This window comes from Corvus moneduloides, chromosome 3 (assembly GCF_009650955.1).
Source record: "Corvus moneduloides isolate bCorMon1 chromosome 3, bCorMon1.pri, whole genome shotgun sequence".
Lineage (NCBI taxonomy): Eukaryota > Metazoa > Chordata > Aves > Passeriformes > Corvidae > Corvus > Corvus moneduloides.
The window spans coordinates 29,685,817-29,702,474 of record NC_045478.1 but is presented as its reverse complement, the minus strand read 5'-3'; the positions used below and the strand labels follow the sequence as shown (position 1 = coordinate 29,702,474).

The 16,658-nt window shown below is 35.0% G+C and overlaps 1 protein-coding gene across 2 annotated transcripts in view; it reads left to right on the top strand.

Moving 5' to 3' along the window:
• Positions 1-16,658, top strand: part of EYS (eyes shut homolog) — an 855,823-nt gene that overhangs the window by 118,599 nt on the left and 720,566 nt on the right. Inside the window, exon 4 of one of the 2 annotated variants that reach the window (XM_032104713.1) lies at positions 16,048-16,241. In XM_032104713.1, the coding sequence (XP_031960604.1) occupies positions 16,048-16,241 (194 nt within the window). Of the gene's footprint in view, positions 1-16,047; positions 16,242-16,274; positions 16,520-16,658 lie in introns of those variants that run through there. The other variant, XM_032104714.1, reaches the window with a different exon arrangement.

Genomic DNA, 16,658 nt, shown 5'->3' with positions numbered 1-16,658 from the left:
GCTTTAGCTGGCAGTCCAGAGAAAGGAAGTTATCTGTGATTAGAAAAATATCATTAAAACAAAAATGAAAATAGTAGTGGAAAATAAAACCAACCAAACAAACAGCAGCAACAATAACAACAAAATACACACACAAATAAACTCTAGACTTGAGACACAGGAGGAAGATATACCTTCTATAAAGATCACAGTTTTAATCCAGAAGTCGTAGTCTACACCATACTGACCTCTGAGTCCCCTATGCCATTTTGTTACTTCCTTTAGTTCTTGTTTTTAAATCCATACTACTTCTACCATTTGCTATCCCAGTTCATCCTCAGCCTAAACACCAGCAAAAGGATAACATTAGTTATTAAATAACATGTGAGACAATAAGAAGTATTCAGAAACTTTCTTGCTGTTTGGTTCCATCTTCAAGAGTAGTGTCATTGGAGATGTACCTCTAGTCATGTGGCATGAGATACGGTGATACAATCATGGAGCACTGAAATAGCTCAAGAATTCATTTAGCTAATTTTTACAGTTCAGAGTTAATTTCTAAAAATTCATACAATCGAAAATAACATAGCAGATTGAATAGAGCTGGCCTGACTGATAATACTGCATATTGAATAAGGCTGAATTCACTAATTCAGATTGCATTTGGTTTCATTCAGTCTGAATCATAGAATCATAAAATGGTTTGGGTTGGAAGGGACCTTAAAGCGCACCTATTTCCAAGCCCCCTGCCATGAGCGCTAGATCAGGTTGCTCAAAGCCCCATCCAGCCTGGCTCTGGACATTTCCAGGGATGGAGCATCATGACTACTCTGGGCAACCTTGCCAGCGCCTCACCATCCTTCACAGTAAGGAATTTCATCCTAATATCTAATCTAAACTAATACTCTTAAATATGAGTAGTTTTAAAATCAGATAAACAGCTATAAACAAAGTATTCGGGAAGAATTGTCCATTCGCTAGTGCTACCAGAGTTTTGGTTTTGTTTTCTATATTATCAGATATTTAATTCTGCTGTTCTTAAATGTTTTTCTGATCCTTCAAGTCAAGAATAGGATGCATAGTACATTTTGTTAGCAGACCAGCCAAAACCCCTTTGTTCTAGCTAACTTATGCTGAGTGTATTTGTAATTGAATAATATTCTATACTAGAATATAATATCTGTTTTCATTATGAAGTGGAAAAAATAGTGTTAGCAAGAGTGACACAAACAACCAGAGCTTTGAATTGGACCTGCCTGCATTTTCACTCTAGTATGGAAGGGCTTTGAATTGCCAAAGCTATTTTTTATAAAACAATAATGAGAACCATGAACTTTTAAAAGAGACATTATAACAAAGAAAAATCAAAATAAAAAGCCTTCGTTGTGTCTTTTCCTCCAATGTTGCTATCAGTTTCCCCAACTCTTTTGTTAATCCAGTTCCCTGGTTTGAAACAGTTTCTATACTTTACTTCGTGGGACCATAGGAAAAATGTCTTTCTGCCCTTTGCCATGGTGCTTTAGCTCCCTGTTTTCTTTGTTTCTCACAAATTCTTTGCTTCACGCTCACCCTGTTGCTCAAAGTTCTGCCTGGATTCCTGCAAACTTGGTTGTACTCAGGAGTGGTTTTATCCCTTTCCTCCAGCAGCTTCCATCTAATCTATACTGCAGTAGGCAGTAAAAGTTAAGACAGATGGCATTCCTTTATGCTGCTTACTCACATACTTTAAAAAATGGTTTAATGTATACTAACTTATACTGACATTTTATATCTAGTAAAAAAATGATCTAACAAGTACTTAACCTTTTCCCTTGGAACTCTCTTCACCTATGATACAAACTTCCTTTAATTTCTAAAGTTAAGTTTTTTGTATAATGACATGTCACCAGAAGTTTGTGCTTTGGGAAATATTTCCAGACACAAAGTCACAGGACTGATAACACCACTATTGAGTATACTAATCTTTCTCTCCAGGGTAGTGATTAATTACCATTGATGGAAAAAGGATATTAGAATTCATTGCACAGATTTCTTTACTCTTCAGGATTGACGGAGAAAGATGAATATGTTTAAAATCTCAAAATAAAGGTCTTAGTACAAGATATTAAGTAATATAAATAAAAACCAAATTAACTTACTATTTAGTGGTAATGGTTGCAGTTCCACATCACATCTGAATTTACCATTACCATTTACAAATGATACCTTTCAGACCCTCAGTATTTCTTGCAGTTTTATATTGGAAATGCAAGACTTCAGGAGTCCTGGCTCAAAATCTGATCCTATGGCAGGGCCCATTAGCACCCATCTCTACATAAAATGTAGATGTATTAGTTTTGGCTGGCGTAGAGTTAATTTTCCTCATAGTGGTTGGTATGCATCTGTGTTTTGGATTTGTGCTGGAAACAGTGCTGATAACAGAGCAGTTTTTTTGTTTCTGCTGAGCAGTACTTGCACAGCATCAAGGCCTTTTCTGCTTCTTGCACCACCCCACCAGCAAGGAGTCTGGAAGTGCTCAAGAGAGTTGGGAAGGAAGCAGTGGGATATCCTGTAGTGGAACAGGTTTCCCAGAGAGATTATAGGCTTCATCTTACAGGGTTTAGAAGAGTAGGGTAGATGAAGCCCTGACAAACCTGGCCTGACTTCATCTTTCTTCAAGCCGGAGGTTGAACTACAGACTTCCTATTGTCCCTGCCCTTACATCCTATGATATCTGTGGTGAAATTATCTTAAACTAAGTGTGAATAACAGATTATAGACCACTTTTAGTTTCAAGATAGAAATAAACTCAAAAATAAAACAAATGGCAACTCTGTGTCATTAAGAGCAATCTACAGTTACATTAAGTGAGTTTGTTTACAATGATGCTTTGAAGTGTCTTCATCTTCCAAGGAAACTATTACTACAGAGGAAAAGAGATATGTTTGATTCTGGACCCTGGACAAAAGGACAACATCCTCATCATTATTTGTGAAAGGAAAAGAATCTTGACCACATTATGCATTTCAGAGCTGCTATATGAGTTCTCTAAGCACCAGACAACAAGGCTATATTCACTCATGTCTTATCCACAATCTCTCTTGCTCAGTAAATACGTAAATAGGTAATTTCTACCTTTTTGAATACATTTCTAAAAGTAAGCACAGCAAATGCAGCATTATTTAATAATAGCAGACACTGAATATAAAGTGGGTCTTTTACATTTATGTACAAATTATGGCTTTTCACAGTTTGTAGGCTTTATTGAGAAAATACAGCCCATTCACTGAAGTGAATGGTGGTCCTGAAACCTTAGGGTCACTATACTGTGGGACGTGTGATGCCACCACAGTGCACTAGAAGCAAGTCAAACTTTGTCATCGTATCAAAGATCACTTTCCCAAGACCAGCCCTCACTTGGCTTGTCTTCCCACTCTAAAGAGTATCTTCAAATTTCTCCTCTGTACTTCAGAATGCCTTCAGATCCATACCTACCCAGAGGTAACATCCAAGGAAACTGGTGACTACATGACTAATGTGTGAATTGAGATACAAGGCTGTACTCTGGTAACATAGTGTACCCTTTCCTCACTGTTATTGTAGTTCCAGTCTTCAGTTCCTTGACTTGAATGAGCACAAAGAAAGCAAGTAGCTCTAACATTTACATGCAAGAAAGTAAGCAAAGATATTTCTAAAAATATTTCATTAAAATTTTTGAAGGAAGAAAATCTCTGTGGCAGGCAATCAATTCAAAATTGTGTGAGTTCAGTGGTTATTAGAATATTTTTCATAATTAATTAAAATACAAAGAACAATAGGACCTACAGTCTAAAATAACATAATATGATTTATTTCAAGGTCTAGAAATCGATGGTTTGACACAACGTCTCTTGAAAGTAGCTGAATGTTTGTTGACATCATACCATGTGTCAACAGAACACAGTAGCTAATCTACTTAATTAATGAATGAAATTCAAACACTAGAAAACACAAAGAATTGCATGTTGTTCTTTGTTCACTTTGAAAAGCTGATGGGTATACACAGTTCAAATTTAGTAAGATTCATTTGCTTATTTTATGGAATTAGCAACAAAGCAGAATTTTACAAACAATATCACTATCTCCAGTAGGGATAAAACCCAGTGTATAGAATCAATATTGTTCCAAACATTTAAGTAACATATTGTCTGTCTTCATTTAAAGGAATTCCATGCTGTGTATCCATGATTTACAGACTACTAAATAGACAAAAGCCAAATTTATTTTACAAGGTGATAATGACCACCAGTGAATTTATGAAAAAAATTCATTATTTCAAAAGATTTTCAAGCCTTAGAGAAAGCTTTGAGAATTCCTTTTTTCTGCTGATAGATTTAAATCCCTTTAATATAAATAAAAATAAAAGTTTTTATTTGCTGAATTGTTCAAACTTAATAAAAGCAAACTTAGATCATTTAAATCAAGGGCATTTTTCAAAATGAATCAAAATCTTAGATGCAAATAAAACCACCATATATGAAAAATGGAAGGTTGCATAAGCATTGTCCATTTTAATTTATTGGTTAGTATATGTGTGAATGAAATCCCTAAATGAATAGGAATACCTCATATTTGAAGTTGCTCTTCTTCTGAGATGTGGGACTTTTTTCCAAACAGTAATCAGTCACTTCAAAATATGTTCTATCACTTTGGCAGTAAAATCAACAGACTCAAAAAACTTATTTTTATCAATTAGCCTTTGGAGATTGCTAGAATGGGAATGCTTCTGAAGAGATCTCTTGTAAAGACTCTATTATCTGGTTAGCTTGAATCCATTTGTGTAGCAAACTTTGAGGTATTCTTCATTGACTGACTGCATATTATGCAACATCAGATGTCTAGAGTTTGGTATCTAACCTGAAATACTTCTTAAGTTTGCCATGTTTAGTTAGAAGAAAAGCGAGCATCCCATGGATAATCAGTCCTAGATATGTTTTTTTTGATGGAATGAACTATTAATTTTCTCTGTTTCCGAACTTTGGGTCCTCACACATGGGCACCAGTTATTAATTTCCATTATTAATTTTCTCTTTTTATTGTTTCTTTTTCTTCTTTGCCTTTGTTTTGTGAGTTCTTTTACTCAGAGTTCAAATTAAGATGCAGGAGACTGGGAATTTATCTTTGGACTTAGATATCTGATTATTATATCTTATCTATAATACAGCTGCACAGAGTGTGCCTCTAAGTTAACAAGGTGAAAATGGCCCCGAGTTCTAACTTCTAAGACCTTTTAAGGTTCAAATTACCCGATTATGGAATGCCAAGTAATCCATTTTTACTTATAATCCAATGACTAACTATTCATGATCCACACTGTGGGTTTTTTGACCCAATACCAGAACACCCAGATTTGTGAAGAAGGAGAAAAGAAGAACAAATCCACACCCAATATCCTCCATATTGTTACATATATCCCATAAACCTAATTTTCTACATCTCTACATATTCCACCCAGTGATATAACTTTTAATTACACAGCAACAACCTCAGTGTTATCACACAATCTGGGAAGCCTTTCCCAAGGCTTCAGGTCAAATGCAGTGTGCTTCTGAGGATCACTGTCTGTCAGCACTGAAAGGCTGAAATTCTCAGAACTCAGGGTTCCAACAATGAACCATCTTCTAAAGGTGTCCAGTTTAAACTCTTGGTTCTAACAGGGATTACAGTGAACATCTAGTTTTTAAATTGCTGAGTTAGGTCATATGAGCTTGCTTTTTTATGTATTACAGAGCACAAATCTCCAAAATGGTGAGAGAGAACACAGTCTTCTGTAGAATTTTCTCTTACTACTGAAGGGGTCTTCTCATTAGCCCAAAAAGTGTCTTCTGTTTAAATTCATAGTTTTTTTTCACTTTCCTTGGATTTCATCAGATTTGTGTTTGTTATATTCCTGGCATTATCTTGCTACGCCTTATGTATCATTATGTATTGACATTTAAACACAGGATTCTGGAGAAAATGCTGTAAATATAAGGCCAAACAATTACAGTGTAATTGAAATCTCAAGATTAATCTGTGCAGAAAATATTTCAATAATAATACTTATAAACTTCTTATATGTACACACTTCTTAGTTTCCAACCCTATTCCAAGATGTTGTGCTCACCCTTACCCTGCTCCTTTTACTGTCACTGGCAGCAGGGTGTGTTATGGTGGGTGTTCCTGTGAGCATCTGTAGTCCTTCTTCAGGAAAAATATGACATTTGTGCTGATGGTTTTACATTTCTTGCTCTAGGATCTACTCAGGATCATATTTATGTGTTTGCTAACATCCTTATATACCTTTCTTTTTCTTCATTTGGCTGTAATTCCAAATTACACCTGAATTTCCTATCTGTGGTGGGGTTTATGGATGTTAGATACTATTCTTTTTGTTGCCCATAAGGCCAGTTTTGTTCACCTCCAGGTCTGCATTTCTTTGACTGCTCACTGGAGCTGTGGGGTCTCCACAGCCTAGAGTGTGCCTTGCCTCCTGATATTCCATGCCTGTACTTCCATATACTGCATGCTGTGTCTGCAATTTTCAAGGTCTCTTACCGTACCAGGCCTTCATTTCTTTAAATGACATCATGGTGTTAGAGCCATAAACCCATGGTGATATTACCAGCTTTTGAGAATGACTAATCTGTTTATGAGAGACTCTCAGATTCTACTCTTCTTTCAACATTAGTGCCTTGGCGTTTATTCCAGCTCTGAGTGCACTATACCTCTACAGTGCTTCCAGAATTGGCAGGTGCTTGCAGTACTCAGACCAATATGCAGGGATTTGAATACACCCAGTTTGTCCCATTAAATAATGCTGATGGATGTCAAATCTGGCCTCAGGAAATGGAAGTGTACCCAAAGGTCATTGGAGGCTAAAAGTTACCGTTCTGAGTATGTCTTTGAATGTTCAAAGGTTGGTTTTCTTGCAAGTGGTATAATATTCTGCTGGTTCTCAGAGTCTAATAATGTTACAAGCCGAACAGTAAGCAGACCTTTTGTTTTTTGTCACAATTCTAATAGAATGCACAGATGTACAAAACTTAGTTGATTCTAATTAATACTTATGTTGTTTTTTCTGATTTTCTTCCAAAAGTACTCCTAGGGATTTGCTTTCTTCTCAAGAATAATTATTTACAATAAATTAATGCATAACCTAGAAGAGAAATCTGGATTATGAGATGATGTCATGTGGTCCCTTGGCAACATACCACACATTTTATCCATTGGACCAGCCTCCATTTTAGACATTAACCCAACTAAGCCCCCTTGAGACCTTTTGGTAATCAATTTGCTTAAGATTTTGTAGCTAGGATAAAAAAATCAGCAATATCAAAATAAGATAAAGCAACAACATATTTTCCTCACCAACAACATATAGGTTATAAACTGTTTTTATTTAAAACGACTATCCTCAACATTTTTTTTCTCTCCCTCCTAGGATACAGAAGGTATCAAAACAGGTCTAATGGTAACTACTTAGCCCATCCTACTGCTTCTGTGTTACTGTGATGCACTTTTCTAATCCTGAGATTCAAGCCTTCTTTTGCTCTCACTTTCTATATTACCCTGCCTGTCCTCTTTCTCTTCAATATACTCAATCCCCGCTGCTGTCTCAGGCTTCCCCTTATTTAGCACACGTCCCCAGACTCTGCAGTTGCCTAAGGGCATACCTTCCCAGAATATATTCCTATCATTTACGTTTCTTTTCAACCCTTACCTCAGTTATTGAATTTCAAGTGGCTATATCTCCTGAAGATCTGTTTCCCAGATCTTCAGTAGTTGTCTCAAGCCTAGAGTCATGTTTCTGAATATTGTTAAGCAATTTAGTAGGAATTCATCTCAGCCAAAATCCTCTTTCACTGTAACAGCAGGTTCTTGTCATTTAGAGTTATGATTTCTGAGGACAAAACAAAAGTAAATGTATATATCTTGAATAGACTCCTCTGTCAAAACTTGAAAAATAAGTTATCTTTTGATAGGACTATTCCCTATGTCAATTTCTTTCTTCTTGAGTAATTGTATACCTGCTTCCACACTACCACAGATTAGAAAAAGAAGATATATAATCTTTAACAATAATTAATAACTAACTGTGAAACTAGGGAGACAAATGAATCACAGGCTTCAGTTATTCACATCCCTGAAACTGATTTTGAAAATAATTTTGTTAAGGGAATAAGAATTCATACGAATTCCAAAGGTTCAAGCTGTTTGAGAGAATTAAAGGGTTTAATTAACTGTATATTCCCATCTGAAAATTTGAAAGTAGTGAAAATTTGTTAATATTTTTAAGTTCAATATTTGCAGCTGTGTATAATGCAGTGAGCTGCATTTGCCCATAGGTGTATATTTTTTATTTAGAGGCGATGAACAAAGTTGTAAGTGGCTTGGTACATGTTTATACAATCTTTTTTTGTCTTCTCACACAGGTTTGACTACAAACAAGAGAAAAGACCAAGCCACACATTATATAAATTGTTATGAAGGAAAGTGTTTGAGTATTCTTATGAAACCACATGATTTTTAAGCCCATACATACCTTTCATCATCACTCAGCTGGCTGTGGTAACACTAAGGAGAGAGGAGAAAGTTAATCACCTGTCATCTGTTCTAGAAAAAGTATATTAGCAGAGAAATAAAAGAGTACCAACTTTCCAGTGGCTGATTTATTTAAGACTCTTCCTCCTGGATTCACATAACTAACTGAACTGCCCGCTGTCAATATATAAAATATTTCATCTTTAATTTATCCTATTGTCAGAGGAATTCTTGAAAATATTATTGCCAAAAGAATAGAAAACAGCAATTTTGAATAAGAATAATACAACAAATATAACCTATATCACTTCCCCCAAAAAAGTGTGTCAAGAAGGCACTCAGAACAAATTATTATATTAAGAATAATTAAGAATTAAGAATAATGCAACAAATATAACCTATATCACTTCCCCCAAAAAAGTGTGTCAAGAAGGCACTCAGAACAAATTATTATGCAAAGTAAACCTGTTATCACAGATTTAACAATAATTTAAAAGAAAATATGGTTGGCATATGTACTCTACTTTCTAAAATTTTTATTTATCAACCTATTGTAGTTTGGAATCACATTGACTTTTTAATTTTAATTAAGAAAATGTCTGTCCTGCTTAGTATATTGACTTGATCTGTTTTCACTTAGGATTTTAATCAGAAGTGTGTTTCCCATTCATACCTTTAGAAACCATGTTGAGAAACCTCATGCACAATGCTAGTCCATGAATCCCAGGCGAGACCTCATCTCTAAGAGGTGTAATTTTTCAAAATTCAGAAGTATTGAGCTTCTCACAAAAGTATGTGAGTCATCAGGAACATGCTTTAAATTTGAATATGGACAAGGTCTTATCACTTGATGAGCAGTTGAGGAATTGAATTAATACATTCTGAGGAAACTTGCCTCAGAGAAAAGACTGTTTAATCATTACATTTCTAAAACCACCTTTCCAAAAGATGTTTGGAAAGAAATCATATCATTTTTACTGTAGTAAAACCCATGAAGTATTAGTGAATTCATTGTTAACAGACACACTCAGGTTTTCTTCTGTGTGGTGAACACCATCATCTGGCTGCAAAGAGAAAGACCATTTTAAACATTTTGTGAGTGGGCAGCATTGGTGTTCTTGACAAAAGTCACAACTGTCAATCTGAACATTATGGCTATTATCCTGATGCCCCCAGTAGCATTTTGAACATCCCTTTCTGCAATAAACAGGCACTAGGAAGTGATTTTTGGCAAGGAATAGTATATAATCTCTTAGGGTAATGCCCTGCTGTTGCTCCAAGGAATAACAGCCTTCCAGAAGCAAGGACAGCGTATGCACACTGCCATAGCAGTATCCAGGGTGGCATCAGCTCAGGATCAGCCCGGTTCTGTTAGCTTACACTATTTTTTGAACACTGTGGTTAGCCAAGATAAGAGGTAAAACTAAAAGTTTGCAAGGATTCCTGATTAGTTTTTCCAGCAGTACTGTAATTTTTCTCTAATAGGCCTCTCTGATGGAAGCTAATGTTCTTCTCATTCATTTACTTCTAAAATGTCTATTTTCAAGTATGCTGATTGGAGCTCTTCTGTAAAGCACATGAGTGAGCTTTGATGATGCCTATTTGGTCTAAAATTAAAATTATAACCCTTGTAATCTTTCATGGAGATTTGTACTCCATAAAAGACCCAGATTCACAGTACCTGAAGTAGATTTAATTTTGATTCATACTTTACTGAAACTTCATATACAGGAAAAACAAGGTATCATTCATTAGTTATGATTAGAAATGTATATGAAGATGCAAATACTGTATTAGTATTTAAAAGATTAATGATTTTAGTGCACTGATAGAAATATTGATGTATTTCAGGATCTAGATAAATAAGACAAGAACTTGTGATTCAGTGATGTGTTTAAACAGAAAAATTAAAATCATTTTACAGAGACAACTTTTTAAAACACTTTTCAGTTTTACATTTAAAAGGAAGGATGTCTGATGAAGCTCATGAAGGTAAAAAAAAGGAGTGGACTGGACTGGACTAATTTTAATAAATTGTTTAAGGAGCTTATAAAGATAGGGATTAGTTAATCATAGAAATTTTTTCATAACTGAATCAACTGAAATCTGATGTTCCTCAAATTAAAAGAGGTGTTTAATAATTAGTTTTAAGATAACAAGGGTTCTGTTGCATAATACATATTAATGATATATAAGACGGATATTGCGTGGGTTTCTATAATTCTAGATGTGAAATTGAACATATTAAAATATTAACAATAGTTTAAACAATTAAATTTTCATAATTGTCTTCATACTGAGCCTTTATTCTGTTTACTGCCTATTGTGTATCCTGGTCCTTGGTTGTATCAAGTGGCAGTCACTTGCTTCATTTATGCTGAAAATAAATCTCTCTCCCACTAAATACTTCATTTTTTATCCTAACCCTGAAATATTATTGCTCTATTCTGACACAAGTACAAATAATTGAATGTAACTTATGCTGTTTCCTGAACCAGTCTACTCTGCTGTATGCATAACTGCTCTAGAAAACACTGACTTTTCATTGGAGGAACAACAAAATGAGACTTTTATATCATATTGAAGTGTAGTAGCTAATATGATTTTTAACATATTTTGCTGCTTGGGGAGAGAAATGTTTGCATAAATGTGAAGTCCAGAAATGCTGCAATTAAAAATAGAAACTACTTATCAGTAGTTTTTCTTTTTTTAATCAGTAACCTCAGATATTTACGTAAATGTCACTATGTGGTATCTTAACAAACTGAGTGATGTTTATCAATGGTTTCAGGAATGTTCTTTTCCTTAAATGGGTTATCATTATAACAAGGCAGTGAAACCATAGAAAGGAAGACTAGACAGGGTACAGTTAAATAGAACAAGGAAGAGCTGGGGTTCTTCTGGCATTTGTTTTGGTTTGGTGAAGGGTTTTATTCTTGGTTTGGTGAAGGGTTTTGTTCTTTTCATGTGTAAAAACAAAAAATGCTGGAAATAAGTTTCAGTTCCTTAAACTAAAATTCATTAGCTTTCATATTGGTCTATCAGATAATCTTTACTCATCTATTCCTGCTTTTTAAACTGCCACAATTTTTATTTTATTGAAGTAAACCAAACAAGAATTCATTATATTGAAAGACGAAGGTGAACTGATCCTACTGATGATGTTTTTAATTTCTTGGAATTTCCTCTTTAATCAGGGTATTCAATCAAGCTGATAACTATTTTTTTTCATACTGAAGTTTCCAGAATTAACCATCTCCCATTAGAACATGGTTTCTGCATTTATCTTCCTGAGAATTTGAATAAGCTTTGAGTAGCTGATTATTCATCAGTGAGCACTAATGGGGCTTCAATATTTTCAGCAAATGTCTCTTTTTGGGTCTGACTGAGGAAAAAATTACTTCTGTTGAAATTGTTGGCAACAGAAATGCACAGCATCTAGGGCACATACTATGCCTATACCATGTTTTTATTGATATCAAAGTAAAAAAAAAAGATTGTGTATCAAATCTATGCAGTTATGACAATTTGCCTTGCTTTTTTTTTTATTTTTTCAATTTAAGTCTCAGGTCTTCAGAAGATGTACAAACATTTCAAATATGCATGTGTTAGTTGGACTGATGTGCTGATCCCAGGTGCACTGTTCATTTCTTAAACATTGTCTTCTTTCTGGGGCTTGCATTTGATATCAGATTACAAAGATCTATTTTTATCCTATTCCCTCTTTACTTTGCTTCTAACCACAACATTCAAGTGGTCAGTAAATGTTAGTGTGGATACGAATTTAAGTATTTATTTAAACGTATTGGAACAAGAGGCACTGATAATGACAAAAATATGTACATTTTAAAATAAGAATTTCAAAATAATTCCTGATTTGCACAACCTTTAAAAGGGTTTGTATTCATCTTTACTCAAAGTAGATAAATATATTTGCAAGTTTAGAGGACCAGTCATTCATCCCTTCTGACCAAATCTGGTTGTATTGCATATGTCCTCTTCTATATAGTTAAGTCTTGTATGTAGTTTTTTTCAAAACACATTGATGTGAAGACATCAGCAACCATAGAATTCAACTCTTTCATGGTAGTCAGGTAAAGATATCTCATTGGTAAAACTGTGTGAGGTGCTTCTCACATTATATTCTTCTGCTTCTCTCTTCAGTCATTTGCTTTTCTTACAGGCTTCTCTCTGAATTAATGGTCCCTTTAGTGCTTAGTATTTTCCCCATCCAAGAGCTGTAATCAAGTCACATTTTAATCTTATTTAGCAAATAGATTGAGTGTGACATCAGGTTTGGGAACGATAGAATAAAAATCTCAAACCACTAATTCTCCAGAATTCCATTTATTGACTTGATTTGTCAAATTCATCAGGCATGGATGTTCAGGTGAAAGAATGCTGCTCTCGCTTTTCACATAAGATGCTGAATACGGTGAATTATAAGTAGAGGAATATCAAAGACATAATTAATGGAAAAATTCCAGCTCAAGACTGAATTCTTTCTAAAAGACATTGGTAGATGTGACTTGTGTTTTAGACCATGAGTCAGTATCTTCATTTAAGTTAATACTCCTCCACCTACCTAGGTAATTGGATACCAATTTCCAGCAAATGCACTGTTTTATTTCCAAATTAACAACAGAAAAATTATTTTGCTCCCTTTGCAAAGAGAGGCCAAGGAGAAAAGGGTAATAAGTTAAATATGCATATATATATATTTTTTTTTTTTTGCCATCCTTGAAACTTGCATTTTTCCTTGATGAATTTCTCATGGTGTGATTGATAATATTTCCTTATCCTCTCTCAGATTTTTCTCTATTCCTATTCTAGCTACTTTAGCCTTCTCTTAAAAGACTGTTGCACTATCACTTTTTTTTTTTGGCAGAACAATACCCTTCTCCTCATTTAGATACAAATGTACATAACATTACCAAAGGCAACTCTTTCATCTGGTTTTCCCCACTGGCCTTCATTGTTCTGTCCTATTTTGTTCATTTAGTCTTTCCTTGTTCTAATAATCCCATTGAGAGCCTTTTTTTAACAAAAAGCTAATAAATACTTGGTAATGGTGGCACAAAAAATGTGAAGGAGTGAATGGATTCAGGGGTAGAAGCAACGGCAGGAAAAACTCATTATTCCATTCAGCTACTGAGACAACAGTCTCTGGCTTTCCTTTGGGTAGAGCAAGTGGGGTCACTGTTTTGCTCATTTTCCTTCTCCTGATTATAAATGTGGATGGGACAGGAACATTCATTCTTGTCAAATGTGACTAATAATGGAGAAAAATAGGGTAAGCATTATATAACCTCATCTATGAGTACTGCTGGGGTACAGTGCTACACCAAAGTAGAACAGGACTGCTAGATAGTAATTGACTAATAAGAAAGAATTGACCAATCTCCCTCACTTCATGTTGCAAACATTCTCTTCTATATGCACTAATACAGATTGATGGCCTTGTTCTGAGATATGGCCTCCTTAGCTTTTCCTATGAGCAAGACCTAACATCTGGAAGTTCCAATATACTGTGATTTGGTTACTATGGTGATGAGGGATAGCAAAAAAATTTTTGATAGATTCTTTGAACGTCCTCTGATGCTAAGGAGAAGTGAATAATCTGTCATAAAAGATAGATCCAATTCATTTTGGCTTATTGGAATAACTATTTCTACTGAACTGAATGATAGAAAGGAAAATGTGTTTTGACCCTTTTTCAGCTGATGGGATTTTCTTGTATAGTGCTTGTCGTATCAGCTGTTCTGGTACATAATAGAGACAGAGTGTGATTTTTCAATCTTCTAGTAAATGTTGTTCCACATACTTACAGTTGCTTTAAATAGCTAGTCTATTCATAATTAAATTATTAGAGGTTCATATACTTATATGTTAAGTGGCTTATAATTAATTAGTTATGTTTATCCTGCAGTTTACAATTTGAGTTAAAAGTATTCCGTTTACCATTTCAAAATTATATGTCTTTTGTCTTTTTGTAAAGTATAATTTATTCTTTTATGAATGTCTATTTTTAAGTCAGTGTATCCAAGTGTCTAATAAAATGTTGAATCAATACATATTACTACTTCAGAAGGGATTTATTATGAAGCTATTTTATTGCTACAGCAAATTGCTAAAAAAATCTTCTGATGTAATTTCTAAGTATATATTAGGGAGGTGGTTTGAATCAGAGCACCAAAGTACAGTGTATGCAAAAAGCATATTTGATACATAATTTTCCAGAAGTAAATGAAAATAAATTCTTAGATGCTATAATTCTTTGACATCACAGTATTAAAAAGAGTTAATTGTTGAAAATACTTATGTAGTTCATAAATGTTAGGGTATGCTGGCAGATTAGTAAAGTCCTGCCTAGGGTTACAAGAATTTAGGAGAATATGGGAAGCTATTGGATATAATGTGAGAAATTACTGAGTTCGACAAATAACAGGGCAAGTGGCTGACAAACATTGCACAGACCACCATGAACAAGCACTGAATTTCACAGAGAGTAAAGGGAGAATTTTGTGAGAGATATGGAAATTTCAAAGGTAATAAAGGAGGGTGATTTGGGGAAATTTTACAGATTATTTTCTTGCAAGGCCAACAGACCCTAGTAAACAGTCTCTTTTCTTTGCTACTTCTGTATTAACACCTCTCCTAGTGGGTAGTGAGAGACATTTAAACTAGACTAGCCAGCAACCAGAGTGACATCCAGATCTGGAACAACCCAAGCTTTGAGACAGCAAGTCCGCAAGAGGTTCAGGATCTGGATACCGATATCAGACAGACTTAAAATCTATGCTGATTCCTGAGGGATTCACAAATGAGGGTTTATCTTTGTATCTAGAAAATGAGGGAGTGTGTATGTTCATTGTTGAGCTTCAATATTAGCTAGCCAGAGATGAGGAAAAAATTTGAGCCATCATTGATGTTTACGCTCATGTGACTGCTGTTCGTGTTTATCTAAGGGAAAAGACACTGTTCTTCAGGTTGATTCACATGGACAGCGTGTTTGTAGTGTGTGTGTGTGTGTGTTTGCTTACTGAGAGCACTTTCAGGTTCAGTACTGGCTGTATCTGTAAATAGGAATGAGAAGAACCCTCCTGGTCTGGGAGTCCACTGGATTTAGCTTCCCTTAATAATAACTGCTGTGAGATATTCAGTGACTGTTCAGCATCTCACTGTAGTCACATCTTTCCTTCGTTACAGATCAGGTTAGTCACTCCCAGGGATTCCTACCACATTAATTCACTAAAACAAACAAAGCATACAGGAATATGTTAAGTTCTTTGCTTTATAAATGGTGATCGCTTACAGATGTCCAAGTCAGTAATTGGAGCTTCATAGTGTAAACCATTTTAGAAAAGCACAATTTATAAAAGCCTCTCAATCCCTCAACAAAATAAAATAATAAAAAAAAAAGTGAGGGAAATTACCGGGAAACACAACATAGTAAGAAAGCAATGTCAAAGAACATATCAAGCTTCACTCCAACACTGTAATTTTTAATGTTTATTTCTTTTTTAGGTCCATTTTGTGAGGAACCTGGTGATCCTTGTGCCTCTCAGCCATGCCTGAATGGAGGTATATGCCAGTATAACCAGTCTGGATATGTTTGCAATTGCCCTTCTGGTTTCCTTGGTAACAGCTGTGAAATTGACATCAATGAATGTTCTTCAAGGCCATGTCAGAACAGAGGTACATGTATCGATTTGCCAAATGTAAGTATAAATGTTAGAAATCCCTATTTGAACAGAGAATCATAGAATTACAGCATCATAGAATGATTTGGGCTGGAAGGAACCTTCAAGTGTCATCTATTTCCAACTTCTCTGCAGTGGGCAGGGATGCCTTATGCTAGACCAGGTTGCTGAAAGTTCCATCCTACCTGACCTTGAACACTTCAAGGGATGGGGCATTTACAACTTTCCCCCTCTCTCACCAATTTAGCAAAAATGATGATGCATGGGATGATGTCAGAGGTCTTACAGAAGTCAAGGTAAGTGTTATCAGTTGCTTTTCCCTTATCTATCAACGCAATTACTACATCATTGAAAGCCACTATTAGTCAGACATAATTTACCCTTTGTGAAGCTATGTTGTCTGTTTCTAATCACCTTCCTATCATCCATATGCCT